Source organism: Haliotis asinina, unplaced genomic scaffold (assembly GCF_037392515.1).
Source record: "Haliotis asinina isolate JCU_RB_2024 unplaced genomic scaffold, JCU_Hal_asi_v2 scaffold_50, whole genome shotgun sequence".
Lineage (NCBI taxonomy): Eukaryota > Metazoa > Mollusca > Gastropoda > Lepetellida > Haliotidae > Haliotis > Haliotis asinina.
Genome location: NW_027133920.1, coordinates 46,912 through 69,855, shown reverse-complemented (window position 1 = coordinate 69,855; position 22,944 = coordinate 46,912). Strand labels below are relative to the sequence as shown.

Here is a 22,944-nt window from a genome sequence, read left to right as displayed (position 1 = left end):
TCTACGTCAGGACGGAGAAGAAAACACAGGGCTGGTCGTGGGACACCAGGTGGCGAAGGTTGAACCGGAGGGCAAGGTTATTGCCCACAGAGGGGGGATACCCTCTGCGCCATTTAAAGAAGAAGACGTGGAAACTGTGAACCATGCAGTGCGTCGCCTCTATCCGGCTTTGGATTCATGAGGAAAGGTGTCCAGGGAAGGCCAGAAGGGTGTGTTCGTCTGACGGTACGACGGTGTGTTTCCTAGAGCCCTAAGGGACGGGCACCATAATGTGTATGTAGCAGTATGTTATTAATACTGTATTTTTCACAGCATAATTCATAAAAATCATTAATCACATATTTCATAGACATCATTATCTGTTCAATGTTCATTTGTTCCATGTTGTCTGTGTCTTGCTGTTGAATGCCACCTCTGTACATCTTCACCTTTTTCTTCTGTTTCTGGAGCCTTGTCAACAAGGATTTCCCTTCACTTCCTTTCTATTTTTAGCCAGGTAACCCATTCTTTGGGAGTTTCCCTTTCTATTAATAGGACACATCAAAGACTTCCTTTGATGTGCTACCTATGTTCTTATTGGCTATTGTGCCCTCTGTCCTGACTTCCTTTGGCCACCTGTTTCCCACCTCACTTCACTTGCTGTTGCTGAGGTGGAAGCACCATTTCGTTTTCCAGGTATGGCCAATTTTCTAATCTATTTCCATCTGCCTCTTTACTTCATAATTCTCTATAAAAAGGTGCAAAATGTCTTTTAAACAATAGTAACATATAATTGAAAGTAATATTTATTCAATAATTCTACAAGTTTAGGAATATACATTTTAATTAAGGTAAATTGTAAACATGGTTTTGACCTTGTGCTTTTGAATGTTTGAACAACTTTTACGCAGGTACTTTAACAGGATATTGAATAATTCACTGTGATATATACACTAGCTGATAGTACTGTGATAATTTGAACTATAATATTTAAATTATTTACTTGGTTCTGAAGTTTTATGACTTCACTTGCTGTTGCTGAGGTGGAAGCATCATTTCGTTTTCCAGAACTTGACCAAGCAACAGCTTCATTCTCCATTTAATAAATCTTCATCTTCACCACCACTGCCTTGTGTCGTCTTGAGCAGCAGCCCAGAGCCGAACCATTAAACACACGGCTACAATATATATATATATATATATGAGTCTGCCACATCTGTACGTCCTGTCTCTTGTTAAAGCAATATCTCATGACTTGTACCCAATGTCTTCAAATTTGGTGACAGCCTACATTGGGGGATTACCGTACACAGACACCAGTTGATTTGGGTGACCGTGACCTTATTTTCAAGGTCACCGCGACTCTGACCATTCTTCAAGCTCTTGTTAATGTGACATCGCATGAACTGTTGTACCCAATGTCTTCAAATTTGGTGACAGCCTACATATGGGGATTACCCAAACACCAGTGAATTTGGGTGATCTTGATCTTGTTTTCAATATTACCATGACACTTTGTTCCCTGTTCAAAGTTATGTTAATGCAATACTCCATACAACCAATGTCCTCAAGTCTGTCGACAGCCTACACTGGGTGATTATCCAGACACCAGTCATTTCACGCATTTTAGGACTGTGAGTGAAAAGTAGTGAATATGTTATAAATATTTCATTTTTTTAGCGGTGGGGGACATTGTTAGTGGTAAACACTTGTTCTAATAGTGCTATTCCAGTTGTTTGACTGTCTCACTCACTCACCTCTCCATCTGTCAGGTCACACATGGATCGTACCTAAAACTCCATCTTTCAGGTCACACATGGATTATACCTCCAACTCTCAATCTGTCAGGCCATACATGGATAATACCCACAGCTCGCCATCTGTCAGGTGACACATGGATCGTACCTAAAACTCCATCTTTCAGGTAACACATGATCATACTCAAATACCCCTCCATCTGTCAGGTCACACATGAATCATACTAATACCTCTCCATCTGTCAGGCCACACACGAATCATACCAATACTCCTCCATCTGTCAGGTCACACATGGATCGTCATTTGTCAGGTCACACATGAATCATATAAATACCTCTCCATCTGTCAGGTCACACGTGGATCATACTAATACATCGAGATCTCCATCTCTGATGTCATACATGGATCATTCCTAAAACCTTCCATCTGTCAGGTCACACATGGATCATACCAATACATCGAGATCTCCATCTCTGATGTCATACATGGATCATGCCTAAAACCTTCCATCTGTCAGGTCACACATGGATCATACCAATACATCGAGATCTCCATCTCTGATGTCATACATGGATCATGCCTAAAACCTTCCATCTGTCAGGTCACACATGGATCATAAATACAATTTCAGTCTGTGGGGTCCCACATGGATCATACCTAGAACTTTCCATCTGTCAGGTTACGCATGGATCATACCAATACCTTTCCATCTGTCAGGTCACACATGGATCATACCAACACCTCTCCATCTGTCAGGTCACACATGTATTAAACCAATACCTTTCCATCTGTCAGGTCACACATGTATTATGCCAATACCTTTCCATCTGTCAGGTCACACATGGATCATACCAATACCTTTCCATCTGTCAGGTCACACATGGATCATACCAACACCTCTCCATCTGTCAGGTCACACATGTATTATACCAATACCTTTCCATCTGTCAGGTCACACATGTATTATGCCAATACCTTTCCATCTGTGAGGTCACACATGTATTATACCAATACCTTTCCATCTGTCAGGTCACACATGGATCATACCAACACCTCTCCATCTGTCAGGTCACACATGGATCATACCAATACCTTTCCATCTGTCAGGTCACACATGGATCATACCAACACCTCTCCATCTGTCAGGTCACACATGTATTATACCAATACCTTTCCATCTGTCAGGTCACACATGTATTATGCCAATACCTTTCCATCTGTCAGGTCACACATGGATCATACCAATACCTTTCCATCTGTCAGGTCACACATGGATCATACCAACACCTCTCCATCTGTCAGGTCACACATGTATTATACCAATACATCGAGATCTCCATCTCTGATGTCATACATGGATCATGCCTAAAACCTTCCATCTGTCAGGTCACACATGGATCATACCAATACCTTTCCATCTGTCAGGTCACACATGGATCATACCAACACCTCTCCATCTGTCAGGTCACACGTGGATCATACTAATACATCGAGATCTCCATCTCTGATGTCATACATGGATCATTCCTAAAACCTTCCATCTGTCAGGTCACACATGGATCATACCAATACATCGAGATCTCCATCTCTGATGTCATACATGGATCATGCCTAAAACCTTCCATCTGTCAGGTCACACATGGATCATAAATACAATTTCAGTCTGTGGGGTCCCACATGGATCATACCTAGAACTTTCCATCTGTCAGATCACACATGAACCATGGATCATGTCTACAGCTCACCGTTTGTCAGGTCACACTTCAAGTGCTGACATAACCTTTCTCCTTTGAATGTTTGCATGTGCAGTTTGGTGGAAAACGGTTCGGCAATTTACTTTCAGGTAATTGTATCATGAACGACTCGTGGTTAGTCAAAGTAAAGATGGGCTCAGTATTATTTGTTACGCTGCTTGTACTGTCATTCCCGAACTTGTAAGACAAGAAAGGGAGAGCACTCTACTCTCTCGCAATGACTCTTGTGAAAACACTGTCTCTCAGTGGCCGGGTAGTTTCGACATTACAAAGTTGCAGGTACGTGGGCAAGACTACCATTTAACTCATTGTATGGCTTCACGACAAGAGATCATTCTTACATGCTTGTTACACAAGCTCATAAAGCTTACATTACTTATTGTGAGCCTCGGTTTTCGTGCACCTATCTCTGTATTTAGTGCTACAGTTTATTGACGGTGTACCCAACAAACTTCGACCATTCGCTCTTAGAAAGTTAGCCAATGTGTACTAGATGGGCTACATAGTATTTTCAGTTACACTTCTCAGTTGACAGGGTTCCGATCGGTGTGTTTCTGACAATTTGAAAACATTTACAACAACCGGTCATTGCGTCAGCGACACACTCTTAATTTAGCCACCCAAACATTTTTCAACGGCCCACCTATCAGTATGGCAACTACACACAGCGATCCACTACACAAGAATTCCAATGTGTCCCAGCTCCCATTTATCAGACATGAAGATCGAGGATTAGGTTAGAAGTGATATTCAGTAACCAATGCTTGTCATTAGAAGAAGCTGGGATGGAGTGATCAGACTAGCGGCATGAAGGGCACCATTTCATAATGCAATCACATAAGGTTAGTCTGTCTCACAGTCCCAGAACCATTTTATTTTCCCCACAGCCATGCCCTCCTTGCATTGCTAAGCTCTAAATGAACCAAGTTTAGATTGATTTCCCCAAGTTCTGAATATCTGGACTCATTGGTGCTCATTGCCATTTTAAATGGGTGTATTTGTTACAGTCAGAATTATGTATATATTCATGAATAAGGGTTACTTTACGCTAAGGTGATCGTGACCCTCATACTTTTCTGTGAATCAGCGGAATTCTGTGTGTTTGATGGCACTGCTTGCGTTCATGATATATATTATATTGTTTCAATTAACACAGCTCCAAAAAGGCCTAGCCCATTTTCCTCTTTTTTTTTCACTCATACCTATACTCATCCCTGAATTTACTTAGTCATTCATGCAGTGTTACACAACATACAATTTGCGTAGTCATTCTTGAATGGAAATCATTGAATAGGTCGGGGGAATGTGCCAGGACAGTTACAAAGGTTACTCATGAACTTGGTGTCTCCATGTATTTAATCCATGGACAATACGGAGGTTTCGGATTACGTCCCTTAGTAAGTGCTCTCTTTAGAAAAGGCGAAAAAGGGTCGCTACGTCACCGGAAGGTGGGGCTGTTTCCAGGCCGTCGCTAATGTAAATATGCCGTCTCATCACTGTTGTGTTCCGGGTTGCACCGCATCGACGCGAAAGCAGCATAAACTGGAGAAGTACCCATGGCTGCAGGGGGTGACTTTTTTGTCCTTCCCGAACAAGATCAGGGCATCAAGTCTTCGCAGAAGATGGATTAAGCTCGTCCGACGAGAGCCTACATGGGCACCGAACAAGTACAGTCGGATATGTTCCAGACATTTTTTGCCCGGTTGTGACTGTCCGACACTTTTCCCTTATAACAACTTTAAAACGTCCTCCACTCAAAGGTAATGACCACTTACACATATACTTTATTTTTCAGTGATTTTGTAAAGTCTTGTAGCCTCTATTTTGACACAATTTAATGAGTTTGGCCGCAGATCTATAAATAGATCCGAGGTTTTTCATGGTGGACGTTTGTCAATATTAGTATAGTCGAAAAGACGACTGTTTTAATTATTCGTTTAATTCAAAATTATTGTCAACTTTGGCCTTACGTCTGCTCAGTATAAATCTACAAATTGTGAATAATAAAACCGAATTATTTTAGATGTTTGTTCTATTTTTGCAAGTAATAAATATTCTGTTGTAAAACACTGTGAACCTGAAAATTATCAGTTATATTTTTTTTCATAGAGTTACTCAAAACTCATCACTTAACCTGGCCTTGGATGAGAAGAAATCCACCAAAGAGCTTGCAACTACAGAGGTTCCACCTGATTTATCAGGAAGCAGAGACTTTGCCGCCATACCCTACACAGTTGGAGAGATCACAGTCCTTCAACCAACAAGGAAAATAATTTTTTCAAAAGGTCTACTCATAAATAATTTTTAACTTTAAACGATAAATCTTGTTGAAACTTTATTTTGAATACAGAATGAAAATGTTGTGTAGATTAAGTAATTATTTCTTAAAAGAGCAAATTGACCTTAATTGATTCAAGATATTCGTTTCATTTTCCTCCAGGTGCTATAGAATCAAACACACCCATAGTCAGTGACGATCATGACTATGTCATGAAGGATGAAGAGAAGAGCTGGATGTGTGAAGCTGGAACTCAGACAGATCTGACAATGTCTGACATCCATATCATGAATGAGGACCTTAAAAGTAAAACTGAAAAACTGGATGACAAAGAAACTCTATTTAGGGACTTGTTTTTGGAAACTGTTGTTAAAGATGATGAACATGTAAGGTATTATACAGGATTGCCATCTTGTGCTGTTTTATTGGGCATCTTCAACATACTTGTTTCTAAATGTTCAGTTTTGAACTACTGGAATGGCAATGCTGCTGCATGTGAAATAACAAATACTTCAAGATGTCGTCCAGGTGCAAGTAGAAAGTTGACAATGTATCAAGAATTTATTCTCACTCTTGTTCGTCTGAGACAAGGATTTCTGCAGTATATCTTAGCAGATGTGTTTGGAATATCAAAGTCACGTGTTAGTCAGATATTTGCAACATGGATTACTTTTATGTCTCAAAGCTTTGATAATGTACTGAAATGGCCATCAAAACTACAGGTTAAGAAATATATGCCATTGTCTTTTAAGCAGTTATATCCCAGAACACGAGCCATAATTGACTGTACAGAGTTCTTTTTTCAAAAACCTAGATCACCTTCAGCCCAAGCAGCTACTTACAGTTCGTACAAATCTAAAAATACTGGGAAATGTTTACTTGCCATATCACCATCTGGTACTTTCACGTTTGTCTCTGACTTATATGGTGGTAATGCTTCAGATAGGTATATTACAGAGAATTCAGGATTTTTAGACTTAATTGAACCTGGAGATATCATGGCAGACAGAGTTTTCAATATTCGTGATTTATTGACAAGAAAGCGAGCTACCTTAAATATGCCACCATTTACTCGAAAATGTACTTGGGGTAAGAAAAAGAGACTAAATGTGAGTGAAATTAAAAAGACAAGAAGCATTGCAAAACTTAGAATTCATGTCGAGAGAGCTTAACAGAGACTAAAATGTTTTCGACTTTTAAGTAACATCATTCCTTGGGAAGTGAAACCACTTGTTAACAAAATGGTGAAAGTGTGTGCATTTTATTGTAATCTTATGCCAAAACTAGTCAGGAACTAATTCAACTTCAATACCTGTTGTAAAGCAAATAATGCATTTATTTTGACTTGACAGAACAGTGTCTTGTTTTCGAATAATCCTCTGAGAAAAAGACCCAAAACAATGTGATACAGGTTTTTTTAATACATCATGGTTTATTGTTGATACTGTGATGTACAATAGTTGACATGTAATCATTTGTACATAATTATACCCACATCCAATTACTGCATTAGCATCAAACAGATCTTGGCCTAGATTTTTTAAGCTCTGTTGGCGCTAAGATAGTCTTAAGTCAATGTGAATATATGTCACTTATATGCCTTAGTGCTGAGAGAACTTCGAAAATTGAGCAGCTGGACTATGATCAATCATTACAATACTCAACAAATCAGTGTGCATTTCAGACAATCTACACAAGTGAAAACTCAGAGGCCCATATAATCTGCATATCTGGGTAAAATACACATGTAAAATTTCCAATTATACCAATTACACATACAAAATATTAGATATGCAAAAAGTATTAAACCTGGTCATGGGTTATATTTATAAGAATTGTTTGAGTAATGAAAAAGACATCGATTGTTATGAATTTGTACTGTTAGTGTAGTACTAGTGTTGTACTGTCAGTACAGGATGAGTAATTTTTATGAAATCAATTCCATTATACATTATCTGTATTTAAGTTGGTTAAGAAGATGAAATACCGACTCAACATTCATAATACCCATTCATGAAAAATGAATTCGGTACAGTAACCACATGAGCTATATCTTATCTTAGGCTCTCGTTAAAGATGACAAATACTGAATATACATTGTAGTGGTAGGTAGAAAACTTGTTAGTATGTGTCAAGTTGATGTTTATAATTAAGTGCCTCATGGTATTTACAAGGTGCTTTTTCTATGACAGATCATAAACTGTTTACACAACAGTTATCCCCATTTAACTTAACAGTACATTTGTGTTGTAGTAAAAGCCTAATTACACCAATAGGTCTGTACACAACATATGTACAGTATTACCTGGAGTCATATTAATACATGATGACAACAATAGTAATATTATTTACTACTTTTTCATGTACATGTACTTGACAGTAACAGATACTGACATCTCAAACACTGTTATGAATAACACTAGCTGGACAAATGTACAGAAATAAACTTCAATTTACGTTCCATAATATCTTGTTTCTCAATTTACATACTATAATGTATGCCAGTAAGTAAGTATTACAATTAATAGAAGTCAGTATTTGGTGATACTTGAGTTCTGTTATGATCATCCACTTCGAATGACACTGGGATGAAACAATCTGTATATGCATGTCAAAGTAACCTTTAACACTTCTCACATACACTTCATGTGTCAATAATTTGCAGGACTACAAATGCAGATCAATTTAAGACAACAGTTTAGGAACAATGAATGATTCATAGAAAGAGGTTATTGACTGGAAATCTTTTTTCCATTCCATTTTGTCAAAATAAATTCTATCAATATATATCAAATGCTTTCCAGTTTTTATGGTACCTTCAACATAGAGAACAAAATCACACCAGTGAACATTTGCAACTGCCATTTGGCACTGTATTTGCTTGTACCAAGGTGAAGACTTGGTCAGCTTTATCACTCCATTTTCATTTTTATATACATTGTAATTCTCAGAACAAATTTCCTCAATACTGCAATTTTTGTATTTGTAAGTACATTTAACCTCTAAAAGGCCCTTACCACAACATTTACAATGTACAACACCATCAGGACTGGCACCAAGATGAGGCATGCTTTCATTTACTAATAGTCCTGGAACATAAACATTCAGGACAACATGGTCTGTTTTTTGTTTACACTCATACAATTCACGGGCAAGGACTTCACGCTCTTCACCATACAATGCTGGTGCTAATGTTGAAGAGGCACAAGTACTACTAACAGCAGACAAATTTCTATACTCAGACATGACTTGCTTTACTATGTAATTGTCACTTTTATTTTGACTGTAAATTAACACATTTGGAATGACAGATGCAGTCAGTCGACCACATCGATACTTAAACCAGTTTTCATTATCTGACTGACCCACAGAAAGTGAATTAATTTCTTCACAATCACTGCTTGTCATGTTAAGCTTAACATAATCAATGAAACTTGGGGGTGAAACTGTCAAATTTTTAAATTCAAAGCCAAATTCAAGCATAGTTTTGGGAAGTGAACAGGCAACTTGACTATGGTCATTATCCAAGACTTCATTCATTTGACAATCAGTGTCCTTAATTAATTCATGCAATGTATTCTGGACATCAAAACAACATTCATTCCTTGGACGATAATTGTTGATTGTGTCTGTGTGGAGTAGTGAAGGATTAATTTCAGCTAATTTAAGTGGTAACGACTCTTTCCTAGCATTGTCCCAAACACACTTGACATCGGTGCAGGTCTCTGTATTCCTGTCCACATGTCTTTCAGACCAGTCCACTAAGCTGAAGAGTAGGGCAACAACATGCTTACAAGCACCATCATCACTGAAAAAATATGGAATAGAGCTTATTTAATAAATATTTAGAATTTTTTAAAAAGCTCATGAACATACTTTGATTTTTAACACCTCACTACACATAATTCAACTGACTATGGCTAGACTACACACAGGAAATTACTTAGTAGGAAAATACAGATAATAATAATACTTACCCTGTACATTCACATCCTGCTGACACAATACAAGCATTTCCCCTCTCCAGCAGACACCAGGTTAAGTAGGGTTTCTCAGACTGTGATGTCTCACGGGTGCAGTGGGCTCGAACATATGTATGATTATGTGACAAACTATGAAGCTCAACAGCATGGATATGGCCATCGGTATGTAGTCGGTAGCCCTTCTCCTTCCTGAACCCCTTCAGCCTCTCTTTGCTCCAACTTGCCGGCCCTAGCAAGTAAACTAGGATGTCAGCTTGACAGAACATCGGCAGCAAAGTCAGGTTGTCGGTCCACGATTTCAGTTCGGGCGACACAACTACGGGAAATGTTACTTTTTCGTTGTCAACAACAACCGTACTTCTCTCCAAAAGGAATGAAGACGCATCATCGGGAGTCGTCAGCACTGGTAAACCAAGTTCAGCTGCCTTATTCGCCAACTCACGCAGCTGTGTCAAGGTGTAATTTGAAACAGTCATACCCCTTGCCTTTAGGAAGGATCGTAATTCTGGTTTCAGCATCGAATCGATAGATTTTGAATTACCCGCCATTGTGACACTAAAAACAGCCCCACCTTCCGGTTTGTTGCGCAACCCATTTGCGCCTCCCCGCGCAGAAGAGTGATAACTCGAAACCTCCGTATTGGTGAATGGTCCAGATGCCATGTGGTACCCTCAGCTCATACAAGAGACCTTATCTTACCTCACTCATAAATGTTGTTTTCGAAGGGCTAAGCCCTCTTTTATTTATTGTCAGTGTACCCCACTGTCAATGGCAGCTCATTCAATACTTCATGGTAGTACTTCTTTAACTTGAGTAACATTGAATCATGCAAGATGCATGGAAATTTGCACTGCTTGAACCAGGAGGGCGACCCTTGAAAACAAAGCAAGTAATGTATGCAAGAATTATTGCTACCATTGAAGTTAGAGAACAACAGATGTTTCTTGTGATTACAAGCGTCTTGGGTCGGCAGGAAGAAATGGACACTGGTCCCATACCTGCAGATTTGCAAACAAAGTTTTCAAGAAAGTGTAGCTTTAGAAATATTAATTTCATTTAGGAGATAAACATAGTGTGTTCAAAAATCATATTTTACCGAATTGAAGGCAAGTAAATTTCAGTTGGAACTCCATAGATAGGAGTGGAGAAGATTGCAATGATGGTACCTCCATAGATAAGGGTGGAGAAGTTTGCAGTGATGATACCTCCATCGATAGAGGTGGAGAAGATTGCAGTGATGGTACCTCCATAAATAGAGGTGGAGAAGATTGCAGTGATGGTACCCCCATAGATAGGGGTGGAGAAGATGGCAGTGATGGTACCTCCATAAATAGAGGTGGAGAAGATTGCAGTGATGGTACCTCCATAGATACAGATGGAGAAGATTGCAGTGATGGTACCTCCATAGATAGGGGTGGAGAAGATGGCAGTGATGGTACCTGCATAGATACAGATGGAGAAGATTGCAGTGATGGTACCTCCATAGATAGGGGTGGAGAAGATTGCAGTGAAGGTACCTCCATAGATAGAGGTGGAGAAGATTGCAGTGATGGTACCTCCATAGATGCGGGTGGAGAAGATGGATTGCACTAACTCGTTACTCCCGTAGCTTGTTGTCTGATGGCTCTGAGTTGCCAAGTTTACATCAGTGGTGGAAGGGAGACTTTTCTCTTTTTGACAGTTTTGACCCACCAAGTGCGAGAGAACCTTGAGAACTGGAATGATGGTTGAACATTTGACTCTAGTCCTTGTGGCAGTTCATGGACCTCAAATTGTAATTGCTGATACTCTGATTGTTTCTGTGCCCTGGTATTTGCATAATTTCAGTTGCAACCAACTATTGCAATACCATTGCAATAGGGTTTTCACCTCTAGTTTTTTCTCATTGAATTGTCTCATTTGAAATTATCTCCTAAATAAACACAAGTTAGAGTATTTTCAGTCTAATTGACAAGAAACTTTAAACTTAGATCAGTTAAACAGTCAAAGCTGAACTCAGAGAAGCTGTAAGTCTGCATCCAAACAATAAAAAAATACACAGCAAAACATGTTTAATAAAAACTATCATCGAAGAACTGTAAGTCATGAATTTAATGCAAGCATTTAATAAATGCAACAAATGCATCTGTACTCTTCTTGCTTTATTATAATTCATGTCTGCTGTTGAGAATTTCATGAATGAAGATCTCTGGAAGTCTGGGTTAGGGTTAGGGTTAGGGTTAACATTCATCATAACAATACAGAATACAAATACAATTTTGACATCTCGTACAATTAATTTACAAATGAGCACTAATTTCCATGATACTACTTGATATCCATTGAATTTATTCATCGGCAAATTACTAGTATGTGAAAATAGCAGAATTGTTGACACTACACATTACACCAAAACAGGTCACTTCCTCATTAAAGTAATCTCAAGTCACATGGAATTATCACTGGGTACAATCACTGGTCATTGCTTAAAGTCACTCAATCACATCAGCCAGATCTGACATTACAATCACAGGTCATTGCTTAAAGTCATTCAATCATGTGAGCCAGACTGGCCAGTTTCCATGGCAGCATAGTCCAAACAACTCTTTTCCATTCACTGATTAACAAGCTCCACACAGATTCCTGAACTTGCTCTAATTTGATGACCTAGTTTTGGCCAAACCCTGGCACTCGCACTAGGTTCATGATGCATTAATTACATGATTTACACTACACAGAACATGAACACTGAAAGTATCCAGGAATTGTACATCTGACAGAGATGTGGCATTAATGAAATGTCCAGATGAAAGTTAAGAATATTTTGAAATGTTACAGATACCAAAGCTTAACCATGTTTAAAGGACCACTAAACTCAATTTTTTGGTACTCTTTTTATCTCTGCATATGAAAGACTTTTGGTTAGTCATAAACGAAACACCATTTGTTTTTAAGAAAAACTTGTGGTTAATAAATACCAAGCGCTTAAAAGTTGCCAAAAGATCCGTCTGCTTCTCTCTCGCCCGCAAATGAAACCGCAGACAGGTTACGTAACTCTGTTGCCAGAGCCCAACAGTGATGTCATAGAAGTAACGATTTCCCGTTGAATGTATAGAAAATGTGTAGGAAGCTCGTCATTTTGCTGATTTCTCGACTTCACCAAAGACATGCCGAATTGTTGTGTTGTTGATCCTTGGGGTCAGGTGATGGTGTCACTATACACAGATTTCCACCATAAATTGGTTGTTAGTGGGTGCGAAGTGAGCTTTGTGGAAGCCCGTGGTATATACTAAATCGGATGGTTCGCCCCCAACCACGCTTCCAGGATAGAAAATGGAGATCAAGTGTCATCAAGTTTATAAAATCAAGACTGCTTACTACACATTGCTGACCAAAAGGATTTTGCATGGATATATCGCTTTCTTCCTCGGAAACGAAGTTGTGGTCAAAGTGACAATATTATCGTAAGTAATATTATATTGACCCCTTATATTGACCGATTCCAAGACTGAAATTGTTGTGTTATAAGCAATGTCATGTAAAATCCTAATATCCAACAATAAAATACATGTTTTACTACCAGTAGAAAGTAATATTGATTTTGTAAGTCGGTGAAAACAAAGTTAAATAGCATTCATCCTCAGACAGGGTGCCGCCATTTTTTATAATCGTGAAGTCACGGGCTAAAGTCCGTTAGAATTATTTAGATTATGATTTGTTCTCATCAAGTTAGAAAATCAAAACTGCTTTTTACTGGTAGCTAAATATGCATTTGAATGATGAACAAAAGGATTTTGCATGACACAACTTTTAACATAAGGACTTCTTCCAAGGAAGCAAGGTGGGGGTCGAAGTGACATTTATATTGCAAGCAATGTTATATTGACCACCACCTCACTTCCATGAGTGAAATTGTTATGTTATAAGCGATGTCATGCAAAATCTTATTGTCCATCAATAAAATACATATTTTACCGCCACCATTTTTGAAAATCGTGAAGTCAAATCCATTTGAATTAATGAGATTATGTATGGTTTGTTCTCATCAAGTTAGAAAATCAAAACTACGTAAATCCTAATCATGACCAAAAGGAGTTTACATGACACAACCTGTAACATAACTTAAGCAAGGTCGGGGTCGAAGTGAAAATACTGCGCGATAAATTTCTTCACTTGCAAAATTTACTTGGTTCATAACGTTCACTCACCAGTATGTAGACACTTGTCAGTATACGTCTTTATACTTGGTCTCATAATCCTAATCACTTTATAATCATACTTGTATGCATTTTGAAACTTAATAAAAAAGAAGTGATCTTTTATATGTATAAGAGGAATGTAATATGTAGACATTTCATAGTTTTCCTATATGAATCATAATTCGCACGCACGCCCTTGTGTATGTCGTCTGCATCATTACATTTAACGACGAAAACAATGATTCTGTTGAAAGCTACGACAACTTATAAAAAACAAAACTGCAAATATTAAAATTAAAGTTATAGGAGCAATGTCAGGCTATTACCTTTGAGGAATGTATCCATCAATATCCACAAAAACAAGTGATATATAATTCATCTGCAGATTTCCCAAGTGATGTGTCTTTTAACAGTCTAAAATACGAAAATGTGATGTATCGTTTCAGGTTTTTCACATTGCTGTATACGTTCATTGGTTACCCAAGATAGCACACCTGGCAACTAATTGCATAATGTGCGTCATTCTTTTAAAAAGTTATTTACTTAGCCAATAATGAGCAATCAGTCAATGTATTGGCAGTTAATCCTTTGAAAAAAGGGTGTTGTTTTTACATAGACACAGACAAGACAGCGTGTATTCAGTATAGAATAGTAAATGAACATACATAAACACTACCTTTTGACAAATCTCCCATTTAAATCCCCATAAAACAAATTAATCAATTAGCGTGTTATCGGTTAATCCTTTGATCAATCCAGACAAAAGAAATGCCAAATGGGGGCCTTTGTCGGGTAATCTAAGTAGCGTTACCACTAATTATACCTGTCATAAATTCATTGACAGAGCGTCAAGTGAATAATGAAAAAGAACGTGTAGGTTTATACCACCTAACACGGATTACAACCTAGCGACACCAAGTGATTTTGACAGAATCGTCTATGAAAACAAGGGTTGTAACTCAAAAACTAGGCAAAGCAGGAGACAAAACTAAATGATAGTAGATTGTGAGAACGTATAGCTTTCATTTTTCTCAACAGCTTTCGTGATTTCAGGTCTGTACAAACCTGTAAACGAAACAGTTTAACCCCTGAAGTGTAGATGAATGCTGCACGGACCCTCATTTCTATACCCACTATTACGTCACGGAGACGCGCCTCTCTGATTGGTTGAAATTTCGTATGCGGCTGAGAATTGTGCACTGTTGACAAAAAGGTCGATTTAAGGTAATTAAAGATCGAAATGAGCAGTTTTAATGACGGGGTTTCATTTGTAACGATGTCAGCAAATGATTTTGCGTTTGTACCCTATTAGAGTACGTGTGACCTTTAACATATGTTGTCAAACTAGGATTATGGATGAAGCCATCTTCGCACCCACAGGGACAGAGTCCCCCAGCCTCAGGATGAATAGACTGAATGATAACTTGGATTAAACAAGCACAAAAAGTTGGATATTTCAGAAAGTGTCTGATTAGACATAGTAACTTTATAAACATTAACGTCAAAATGAACAAATCTGGTACTCTCTGTACTCTGCGCTGCCCGCTTATCGATGGAAGTCAATCACTAAACTATCAATAGTCACACATACTATCGATGAATTGATACTTTTCCATTTCTACCATTGATTAATTGCTATTGGAGATTTGATATAGTGTCTACTTTAGGACTGCCATTTCCAAATATTTCTAAAGACCCAAAAGTATGGAGCCAGATGTAGTTATTATTTTTTTTACAGATTGAGATAGAAATGCAGCAGAGAGGGTTTGGGTGATCCTGGCACAGTCAGGCTGGTCAAGCTCATCATCAGCTCAGGGCCCTCACCCCCTCTACACGCAGCCCAGACAGCGAATGGGACTTCTCCCAGGAAACACTGCCTAGTCGAACCCACCAAGAACTTTCCGGAGAATATGGAGGCTCCCCAACACTGCAGCCTTCTGCATTACCCAGATTGTCAGAAGGGCTGTGCTCCCGGTGGAGAACCCGGGCACTCTCCTGATCTGCGCCAAGAGATCAGGAGGTACCAAACCAAGGGCACCGAGAACAATGGGGAGCCTGACGACAGTGTACTTGGGATGCAAGCGAGACATTTCAAAGGCGAGGTCCGCATATTTATCATGCTTTTCCTGAATCTTGCCAATCACATTGCTGTCAAAAGGGACAGAAAATTCTATGATATAAATAATTTCATTGGCTTTATCAAAAAGGACAAGATCAGGTTTGTTGGCTGGAATTCGTCTCAGGCTGTATATTGGCCTATTCCAGAGAAGTTTAAAAGCATCATTTTCCAGGACGCCCTGAACATGTTCAGGGTCGTACCATGAATGGACCTCAGAGTCAAAGCCACAGGCATGGCGGAGACGATAATAAAAGCAGCGAGCCATGCCATCATGTCTTTTAAGATATGCTGTTTGTGCCAAGGAAGGGCATCCACTGACAAGGTGTTGGACAGTCTATTATTATTATTATTATTATTATTATTCAATCTGCATTCTTAATCTTTATCACTACTGCAGAGTAGTTTGTTTTGTCAGCTACCCTGTTCCTCTTTGTCACTCCCATTAATAACCGTATTTGATATTTATGGCCTTTATTGGTCATCCCCCTTGGCTGTGTCTGTCATCACATCAACTGTAGAAGGAAGTGCTATTGTTTTTCTCTCTGCCCTTTGTTGAATCTTTGCCTGTCTATTGTTGTTAAAAACTATATATATAGTATTCCCAGAAATTATTGAGAATCATGTTGCGTCATGTAACTCATTACGTTTATTAACTTCTGGCGTTTTACATACATAAACATGTTAAAACATCATCCTTTTACAGTCTCAGTCTTGTTTTAGTACTTTGTTAGACCTCCTCGCTCAGCAATGCATGCCTGAATACGCCTAGGCACACTACCCATCAAAGTTTGTAGGTAATCGTGTGACAGGGTATCCCAATATTGGACCACCTCGGCCTTCATATCTTCAATATTTCTCAGTCCCTTTTGGTTTATTCTGCCCTTCATGACTTCCCACACATTCTCAATTGGGTTTAGGTCTGGGCTGTAACTGGGCCAGTCTAAAACTTGAACATTTTCGCCCGACAACCACTGTTTTGTGTAGCGCGCAGTGTGTTTTGGGTCATTATCATGCTGGAAAATCCAATCATCTTCATACAATGTCTGTGCTGTCGGAAGAAGGTGACCATTTAGAATGTCAACGTATCTTTCTTTTGTCAAATTTCCCGTGAAAACACACAATGGCGTCACTCCTCGAGCCGATATGCCACCCCACATGTGAAACTTCGGGCTATGTTTTGGTCGCTGGTAGATAGGTTTGACAGTATCTTTGGTCCAAATTTTCACACAATTAGGGAAAAGCCAAACAGAACTTTCATCCGAAAAGAAAACATTACCCCAATCTTGATTTTCATGAGCCCGACACCAGTTTAAACGTTTTTCCTTTTGTGCATCTTTCATCAACGGCGAGGGAATTCCACGTTTTTTCACCCAATTAAGTCTCTGTAATTCCTGCCTAACTGTTTCATTGCATACCTGAGGACTTCCTCTGCTAATCATTTCATTTCTGATGTTCTCAACACTTTTCAATTTGCCCCTACTCACTCTCTGCCCAAGTCTTTGGCGATCCACAACACTGAATTTCCTAGGCCGACCTGCCCCTGCTTTGTGCTCTATCCCGGTTCCTGTTTGAATATTCTTCAAAGTTCTGTATACTGTAGACAGAGGAATACCATGTCTACAAGCTAACACTTTAGCATCAGCCTCACCCCTTTCAAAATCATCTAGAATGAGCTTTCTTTTCTCTCTTGCTATAAATTCTGCCATGTCAACACAGGAAGCCGTCTGCGCAGACAAGGGAGATAACTCTTGATGTAATGAGCTGCCTTCTAAGCCTTCAAGAGCTGTCTCCCTTATTTAGTATGCTTAGTGCATAGTGAAAGCCCTTTTTCCAATCTTAGGATCATTAGAAAAAAAACAAAGATTTTCTCAATAATTTCTGGGAACACTGTATGTATGCTCACATCTATACTGAGTGTGAGATGTGAGTGTGGAGTCCGGCATTCCGACTGTCTTAGTAGGGACAACCGCGAGCAGGGGTATGCCGCTCGCAGGAAAGGCCCTGGGGTTGAGCTGGAAGTCCGCTCACCTCATTCATGTAATACCGAACTAATTCACCACAAGCCGATGACCATAGGATCCCGCGTTGACAACTGGTGTAAGAATCTGGGTAGAGTAACTTTGTAGCTTACTCCTGATCTTGAAACCTGTCTATGTGCCTACCATTGACATCATGTATCAAGGATGATTCCCCAAATTCTTCGTCAAAACGATGAGACTGCAAGGGAACATGGTCCCTCAGCTCTGCCATCTTGAATGGAGCATCATACAGCAACCACCTAATGGACAACCTACAAGTTAAGGATGGAGCAGCAAGGTATGACAGACCAAGACAGTAGGTGTGTCTCTCCCATAGAGATCTCATCACAGCCATCAACATGGAGATCGTGTATTCATCCAGAAGTCACCTTATGAACACCTTCAACACTGACATTGTATACAAGACACATCACTAGGACTTACTTATCTGTGTGTACTTAAATGACTGAGTGCAGGATATACAATGTGTTATAGTTGAAGTGCAACCAGGTATGTTTGATCATAGATCAGTACATTACTACCTTCTTATGTCTATACCATATTGTATTTCGTGCATGTGAACATTGATTACTTATATAGATACAGAATGAAGTCAGAATAGGAATATTGTTTTCTCCAGATACCCATAACCACATTTTTATCATGTGTCAATATTAAGGCATTTACAGCAAAGATGACAAGAATTTTTATGGATGATCAACTTCTTTATTGCAGGGTAGCGACGTTTCGGTATAGATTCTTATACCGTTTTCAAGCGTGTATAAGAATCTATACCGAAACGTCGCTACCCTGCAATAAAGAAGTTGATCATCCATAAAAATTCTTGTGTATAAGAATCTATACCGAAACGTCGCTACCCTGCAATAAAGAAGTTGATCATCCATAAAAATTCTTGTCATCTTTATCTCAGCAACTTCTAGAATGCCTCTCAAACAGTTCATTTACAGCAAAGCAATATTCAGCATTTTAGAATTTTTAAGTCAGAGTAGGGTTGTTATTAATACTTCTTTATTGGGCATAGCACCCACAATATATGTGCAAGCTCTGTCAACGACACAGGAATAGCCCCCATTGTAGGAGTATTATTTTTTTTTTATTGGGCATAGCACCCGCACTATATGGGCAAGCTCTGTCACAGACACGAGAAGAGCACCCATCATACTTAAAAGGGCAACAGTACCCACAAGTACCGTCTGAGTCACACGATAATGCTAGACTCCTGGTTTTAACTTTCTTAATGTGAAATATTTGCTGAGATGTTTAATGCATACTTTTATGACGCTAATTATTATCATTATTTGGTACTGAGCCTCACCACAAAGCCAGACTCCAGTTTTGAATATCCTGCTCAGACTTTGAAATATTTCTTGAAACTGTCCAAAGTAGCCAATACCCGAATGTGAAATGTACATTGCAATGATCCTATGATTACTTTTCTGGTGTCAGACTGACAACATGATCACTTTCCTACCGTCGATGCATAGAAATACTTGCAGCATGGGATGTCAACGACATCAAAAATCACTTTACAGTGATTATGTACTGATTCGCACTGTTGGTATTTACATAGCTTCACTCCTATCAGTTTGGACTCAATTTATTTGAGCTTGGGGTCCAAGCTTTACGGAACAGAGGGAAGTTGCTATAGTGTCTACTTCAGGACTGCCATTTCCAAATATTTCTAAAGACCCAAAACTATGGAGCCAGATGGAGTTATTATTATTCAATCTGCATTCTTAATCTTTATCACTACCGCAGAGTACTTTGTTTTGTCAGCTACCCTGTTCCTCTTTGTCAGGGTTAGGGTTAGGGTTAGGGTTAGGGTTAGGGTTAGTCTCCAACTCCATTTGTCCATCAGTAGGGTTTAGACTCCTAACACAGGTCAGCTCTAGCCCTCAGCCCAGAGGGTTGTACCAACTCTCTGTGGCCACCCTTGTTACTCTATCTCTTGTAAATACAATTGTAATTAGGTTCTTGTGACTTCGGACTCTTTGCTGAGTTAATTCCCCCAAGCAAACCAGCACGCCAGTTTAGATAAGGGAGCTCACTGGTACCCTTACTTGGACCCGAGACCCATATCATAACAGATTCAACAACTGCAATACATCGATAGTTTGATGCATTGCTACAGCCCTACACAATTACTTCCTCAAAATCCAGTGTGTACACAAAGAATGTTGAAAAGTTGTAATTAGTGCCATCTTGAATATAACGGAGTGTGGTGTTTTTTCTTTGGCTATGACCTGCCTGCTTTCAAATGTGTTTTTTTATACACTATGCAGTCAACCTCATGTCCGCCTACATCACTTCCTGTGCGTCCAAACTAGAAGAGGAAGGCCCCACCAGTTACCATGGTTACATAGAAGTTTCAGAACACGCAGGAAAATAGAAAAAGAAACAGGTGTAGCAACCACATCAACTCCAGGAAGCTTGCTGAAACCATTGTGCTTCTCAGTCGGGGTAAGATGATCGCGATTCTCAGTACGTGTCACAGTGTAAATGTCTCAGTGCATGGTAGGGGCATGGACAGAATGGAACAGTGTGTGGTGGGTATGGGGCAAGGTGTGATGGATATGGTGCACTGTGTGGTGGGTATGGTGCAGTGTGTGATGGGTATGGGGCAGTGTGTGGTGGGTATGGTGCAGTGTGTGGTGGGTTTGGTGCAGTGTGTGGTGGGTATGGTGCAGTGTGTGGTGGTTATGGTGCACTGTGTGGTGGGTATGGTGCAGTGTGTGGTGGGTATGGTGCAGTGTGTGGTGGGTATGGTGCAGTGTGTGATGGATGTGGTTCAGTGTGTGATGGGTATGGGGCAGTGTGTGGTGGGTATGGTGCAGTGTGTGGTGGGTATGGTGCAGTGTGTGATCGGTATGGTGCACTGTGTGGTGGGTATGGTGCAGTGTGTGGTGGGTATGGGGCAGTGTGTGGTGGGTATGGTGCACTGTGTGGTGGGTATGGTGCAGTGTGTGATGGGTATGGTGCACTGTGTGGTGGGTATGGGGCAGTGTGTGATGGGTATGGTGCAGTGTGTGGTGGGTATGGTGCAGTGTGTGATGGGTATGGTGCAGTGTGTGATGGGTATGGTGCAGTGTGTGGTGGGTATGGTTCAGTGTGTGATGGGTATGGGGCAGTGTGTGGTGGGTATGGTGCACTGTGTGGTGGGTATGGTGCAGTGTGTGATGGGTATGGTGCACTGTGTGGTGGGTATGGTGCAGTGTGTGGTGGGTATGGGGCAGTGTGTGGTGGGTATGGTGCAGTGTGTGATGGGTATGGGGCAGTGTGTGGTGGGTATGGTGCAGTGTGTGGTGGGTATGGGGCAGTGTGTGATGGGTATGGGGCAGTGTGTGGTGGGTATGGTGCAGTGTGTGATGGGTATGGTGCACTGTGTGGTGGGTATGGGGCAGTGTGTGATGGGTATGGGGCAGTGTGTGGTGGGTATGGTGCACTGTGTGGTGGGTATGGTGCAGTGTGTGATGGGTATGGTGCACTGTGTGGTGGGTATGGTGCAGTGTGTGGTGGGTATGGGGCAGTGTGTGGTGGGTATGGTGCAGTGTGTGGTGGGTATGGGGCAGTGTGTGGTGGGTATGGTGCACTGTGTGGTGGGTATGGGGCAGTGTGTGGTGGGTATGGTGCAGTGTGTGGTGGGTATGGTGCAGTGTGTGATGGGTATGGTGCACTGTGTGGTGGGTATGGGGCAGTGTGTGATGGGTATGGGGCAGTGTGTGGTGGGTATGGTGCAGTGTGTGATGGGTATGGTGCACTGTGTGGTGGGTATGGGGCAGTGTGTGATGGGTATGGGGCAGTGTGTGGTGGGTATGGTGCACTGTGTGGTGGGTATGGTGCAGTGTGTGATGGGTATGGTGCACTGTGTGGTGGGTATGGTGCAGTGTGTGGTGGGTATGGGGCAGTGTGTGGTGGGTATGGTGCAGTGTGTGGTGGGTATGGTGCAGTGTGTGATGGGTATGGTGCACTGTGTGGTGGGTATGGGGCAGTGTGTGATGGGTATGGGGCAGTGTGTGGTGGGTATGGTGCACTGTGTGGTGGGTATGGTGCAGTGTGTGATGGGTATGGTGCACTGTGTGGTGGGTATGGTGCAGTGTGTGGTGGGTATGGGGCAGTGTGTGGTGGGTATGGTGCAGTGTGTGGTGGGTATGGGGCAGTGTGTGGTGGGTATGGTGCACTGTGTGGTGGGTATGGGGCAGTGTGTGGTGGGTATGGTGCAGTGTGTGGTGGGTATGGTGCAGTGTGTGATGGATGTGGTGCAGTGTGTGATGGGTATGGTGCAGTGTGTGATGGGTATGGTGCAGTGTGTGATGGGTATGGTGCAGTGTGTGATCAGTATGGTGCAGTGTGTGATGGGTATGGTGCACTGTGTGGTGGGTATGGTGCAGTGTGTGATGGGTATGGGGCAGTGTGTGGTGGGTATGGTGCAGTGTGTGGTGGGTATGGTGCACTGTGTGGTGGGTATGGTGCACTGTGTGGTGGGTATGGTGCAGTGTGTGGTGGGTATGGTGCAGTGTGTGGTGGGTATGGTGCAGTGTGTGATGGGTATGGTGCAGTGTGTGATGGGCATGGTGCACTGTGTGGTGGGTATGGTGCAGTGTGTGATGGGTATGGTGCAGTGTGTGATGGGTATGGGGCAGTGTGTGATGGGTATGGTGCAGTGTGTGGTGGGTATGGGGCAAGGTGTGATGGATGTGGCTCAGTGTGTGATGGGTATGGTGCAGTGTGTGGTGGGTATGGTGCAGTGTGTGATGGGTATGGTGCACTGTGTGGTGGGTTTGGTGCAGTGTGTGATGGATGTGGCTCAGTGTGTGGTGGGTATGGTGCAGTGTGTGGTGGGTATGGTGCAGTGTGTG

At 40.9% G+C, this 22,944-nt stretch overlaps 3 protein-coding genes across 3 annotated transcripts in view; 2 read left to right on the top strand and 1 right to left on the bottom strand.

Moving 5' to 3' along the window:
* Positions 1-3,628: 3,628 nt before the first annotated feature.
* Positions 3,629-22,944, top strand: part of LOC137270140 (presenilin-associated rhomboid-like protein, mitochondrial) — a gene marked incomplete at its 3' end in the record, with an annotated part of 66,048 nt that continues 46,732 nt past the window's right edge. Inside the window, exons 1-2 of the mRNA XM_067803932.1 lie at positions 3,629-3,770; positions 20,371-20,548. Coding sequence (XP_067660033.1) covers positions 3,709-3,770; positions 20,371-20,548 — 240 coding nt within the window. The remainder of the gene's footprint in view (positions 3,771-20,370; positions 20,549-22,944) is intronic.
* LOC137270139 (uncharacterized) lies at positions 4,974-8,484 on the top strand. Its single transcript, XM_067803931.1, has 4 exons — positions 4,974-5,251; positions 5,601-5,673; positions 6,027-6,612; positions 8,435-8,484. The coding sequence occupies exons 1-4, from the start codon at positions 4,974-4,976 to the stop codon at positions 8,482-8,484; spliced, it is 987 nt and encodes a 328-aa protein (XP_067660032.1).
* On the bottom strand, positions 8,850-10,300 carry LOC137270143 (uncharacterized). Its single transcript, XM_067803933.1, has 3 exons — positions 9,747-10,300; positions 9,355-9,577; positions 8,850-8,858 (listed from the first exon to the last, which is right to left on the bottom strand). The coding sequence occupies exons 1-3, from the start codon at positions 10,298-10,300 to the stop codon at positions 8,850-8,852; spliced, it is 786 nt and encodes a 261-aa protein (XP_067660034.1).

Excerpts from the sequence above, each read along its gene's own strand:
- LOC137270139 (XM_067803931.1), top strand. The coding sequence starts at position 4,974 with ATGCCGTCTCATCACTGTTGTGTTCCGGGTTGCACCGCATCGACGCGA. Across the intron at positions 5,252-5,600 it reads AAAACGTCCTCCACTCAAAG|AGTTACTCAAAACTCATCAC; the intron begins GTAATGACCACT and ends TTTTTTTCATAG. Across the intron at positions 6,613-8,434 it reads AGCCCAAGCAGCTACTTACA|GACTACAAATGCAGATCAAT; the intron begins GTTCGTACAAAT and ends AATAATTTGCAG.
- LOC137270143 (XM_067803933.1), bottom strand. The coding sequence starts at position 10,300 with ATGGCGGGTAATTCAAAATCTATCGATTCGATGCTGAAACCAGAATTA. Across the intron at positions 9,578-9,746 it reads GCAGGATGTGAATGTACAGG|TGATGATGGTGCTTGTAAGC; the intron begins GTAAGTATTATT and ends ATATTTTTTCAG.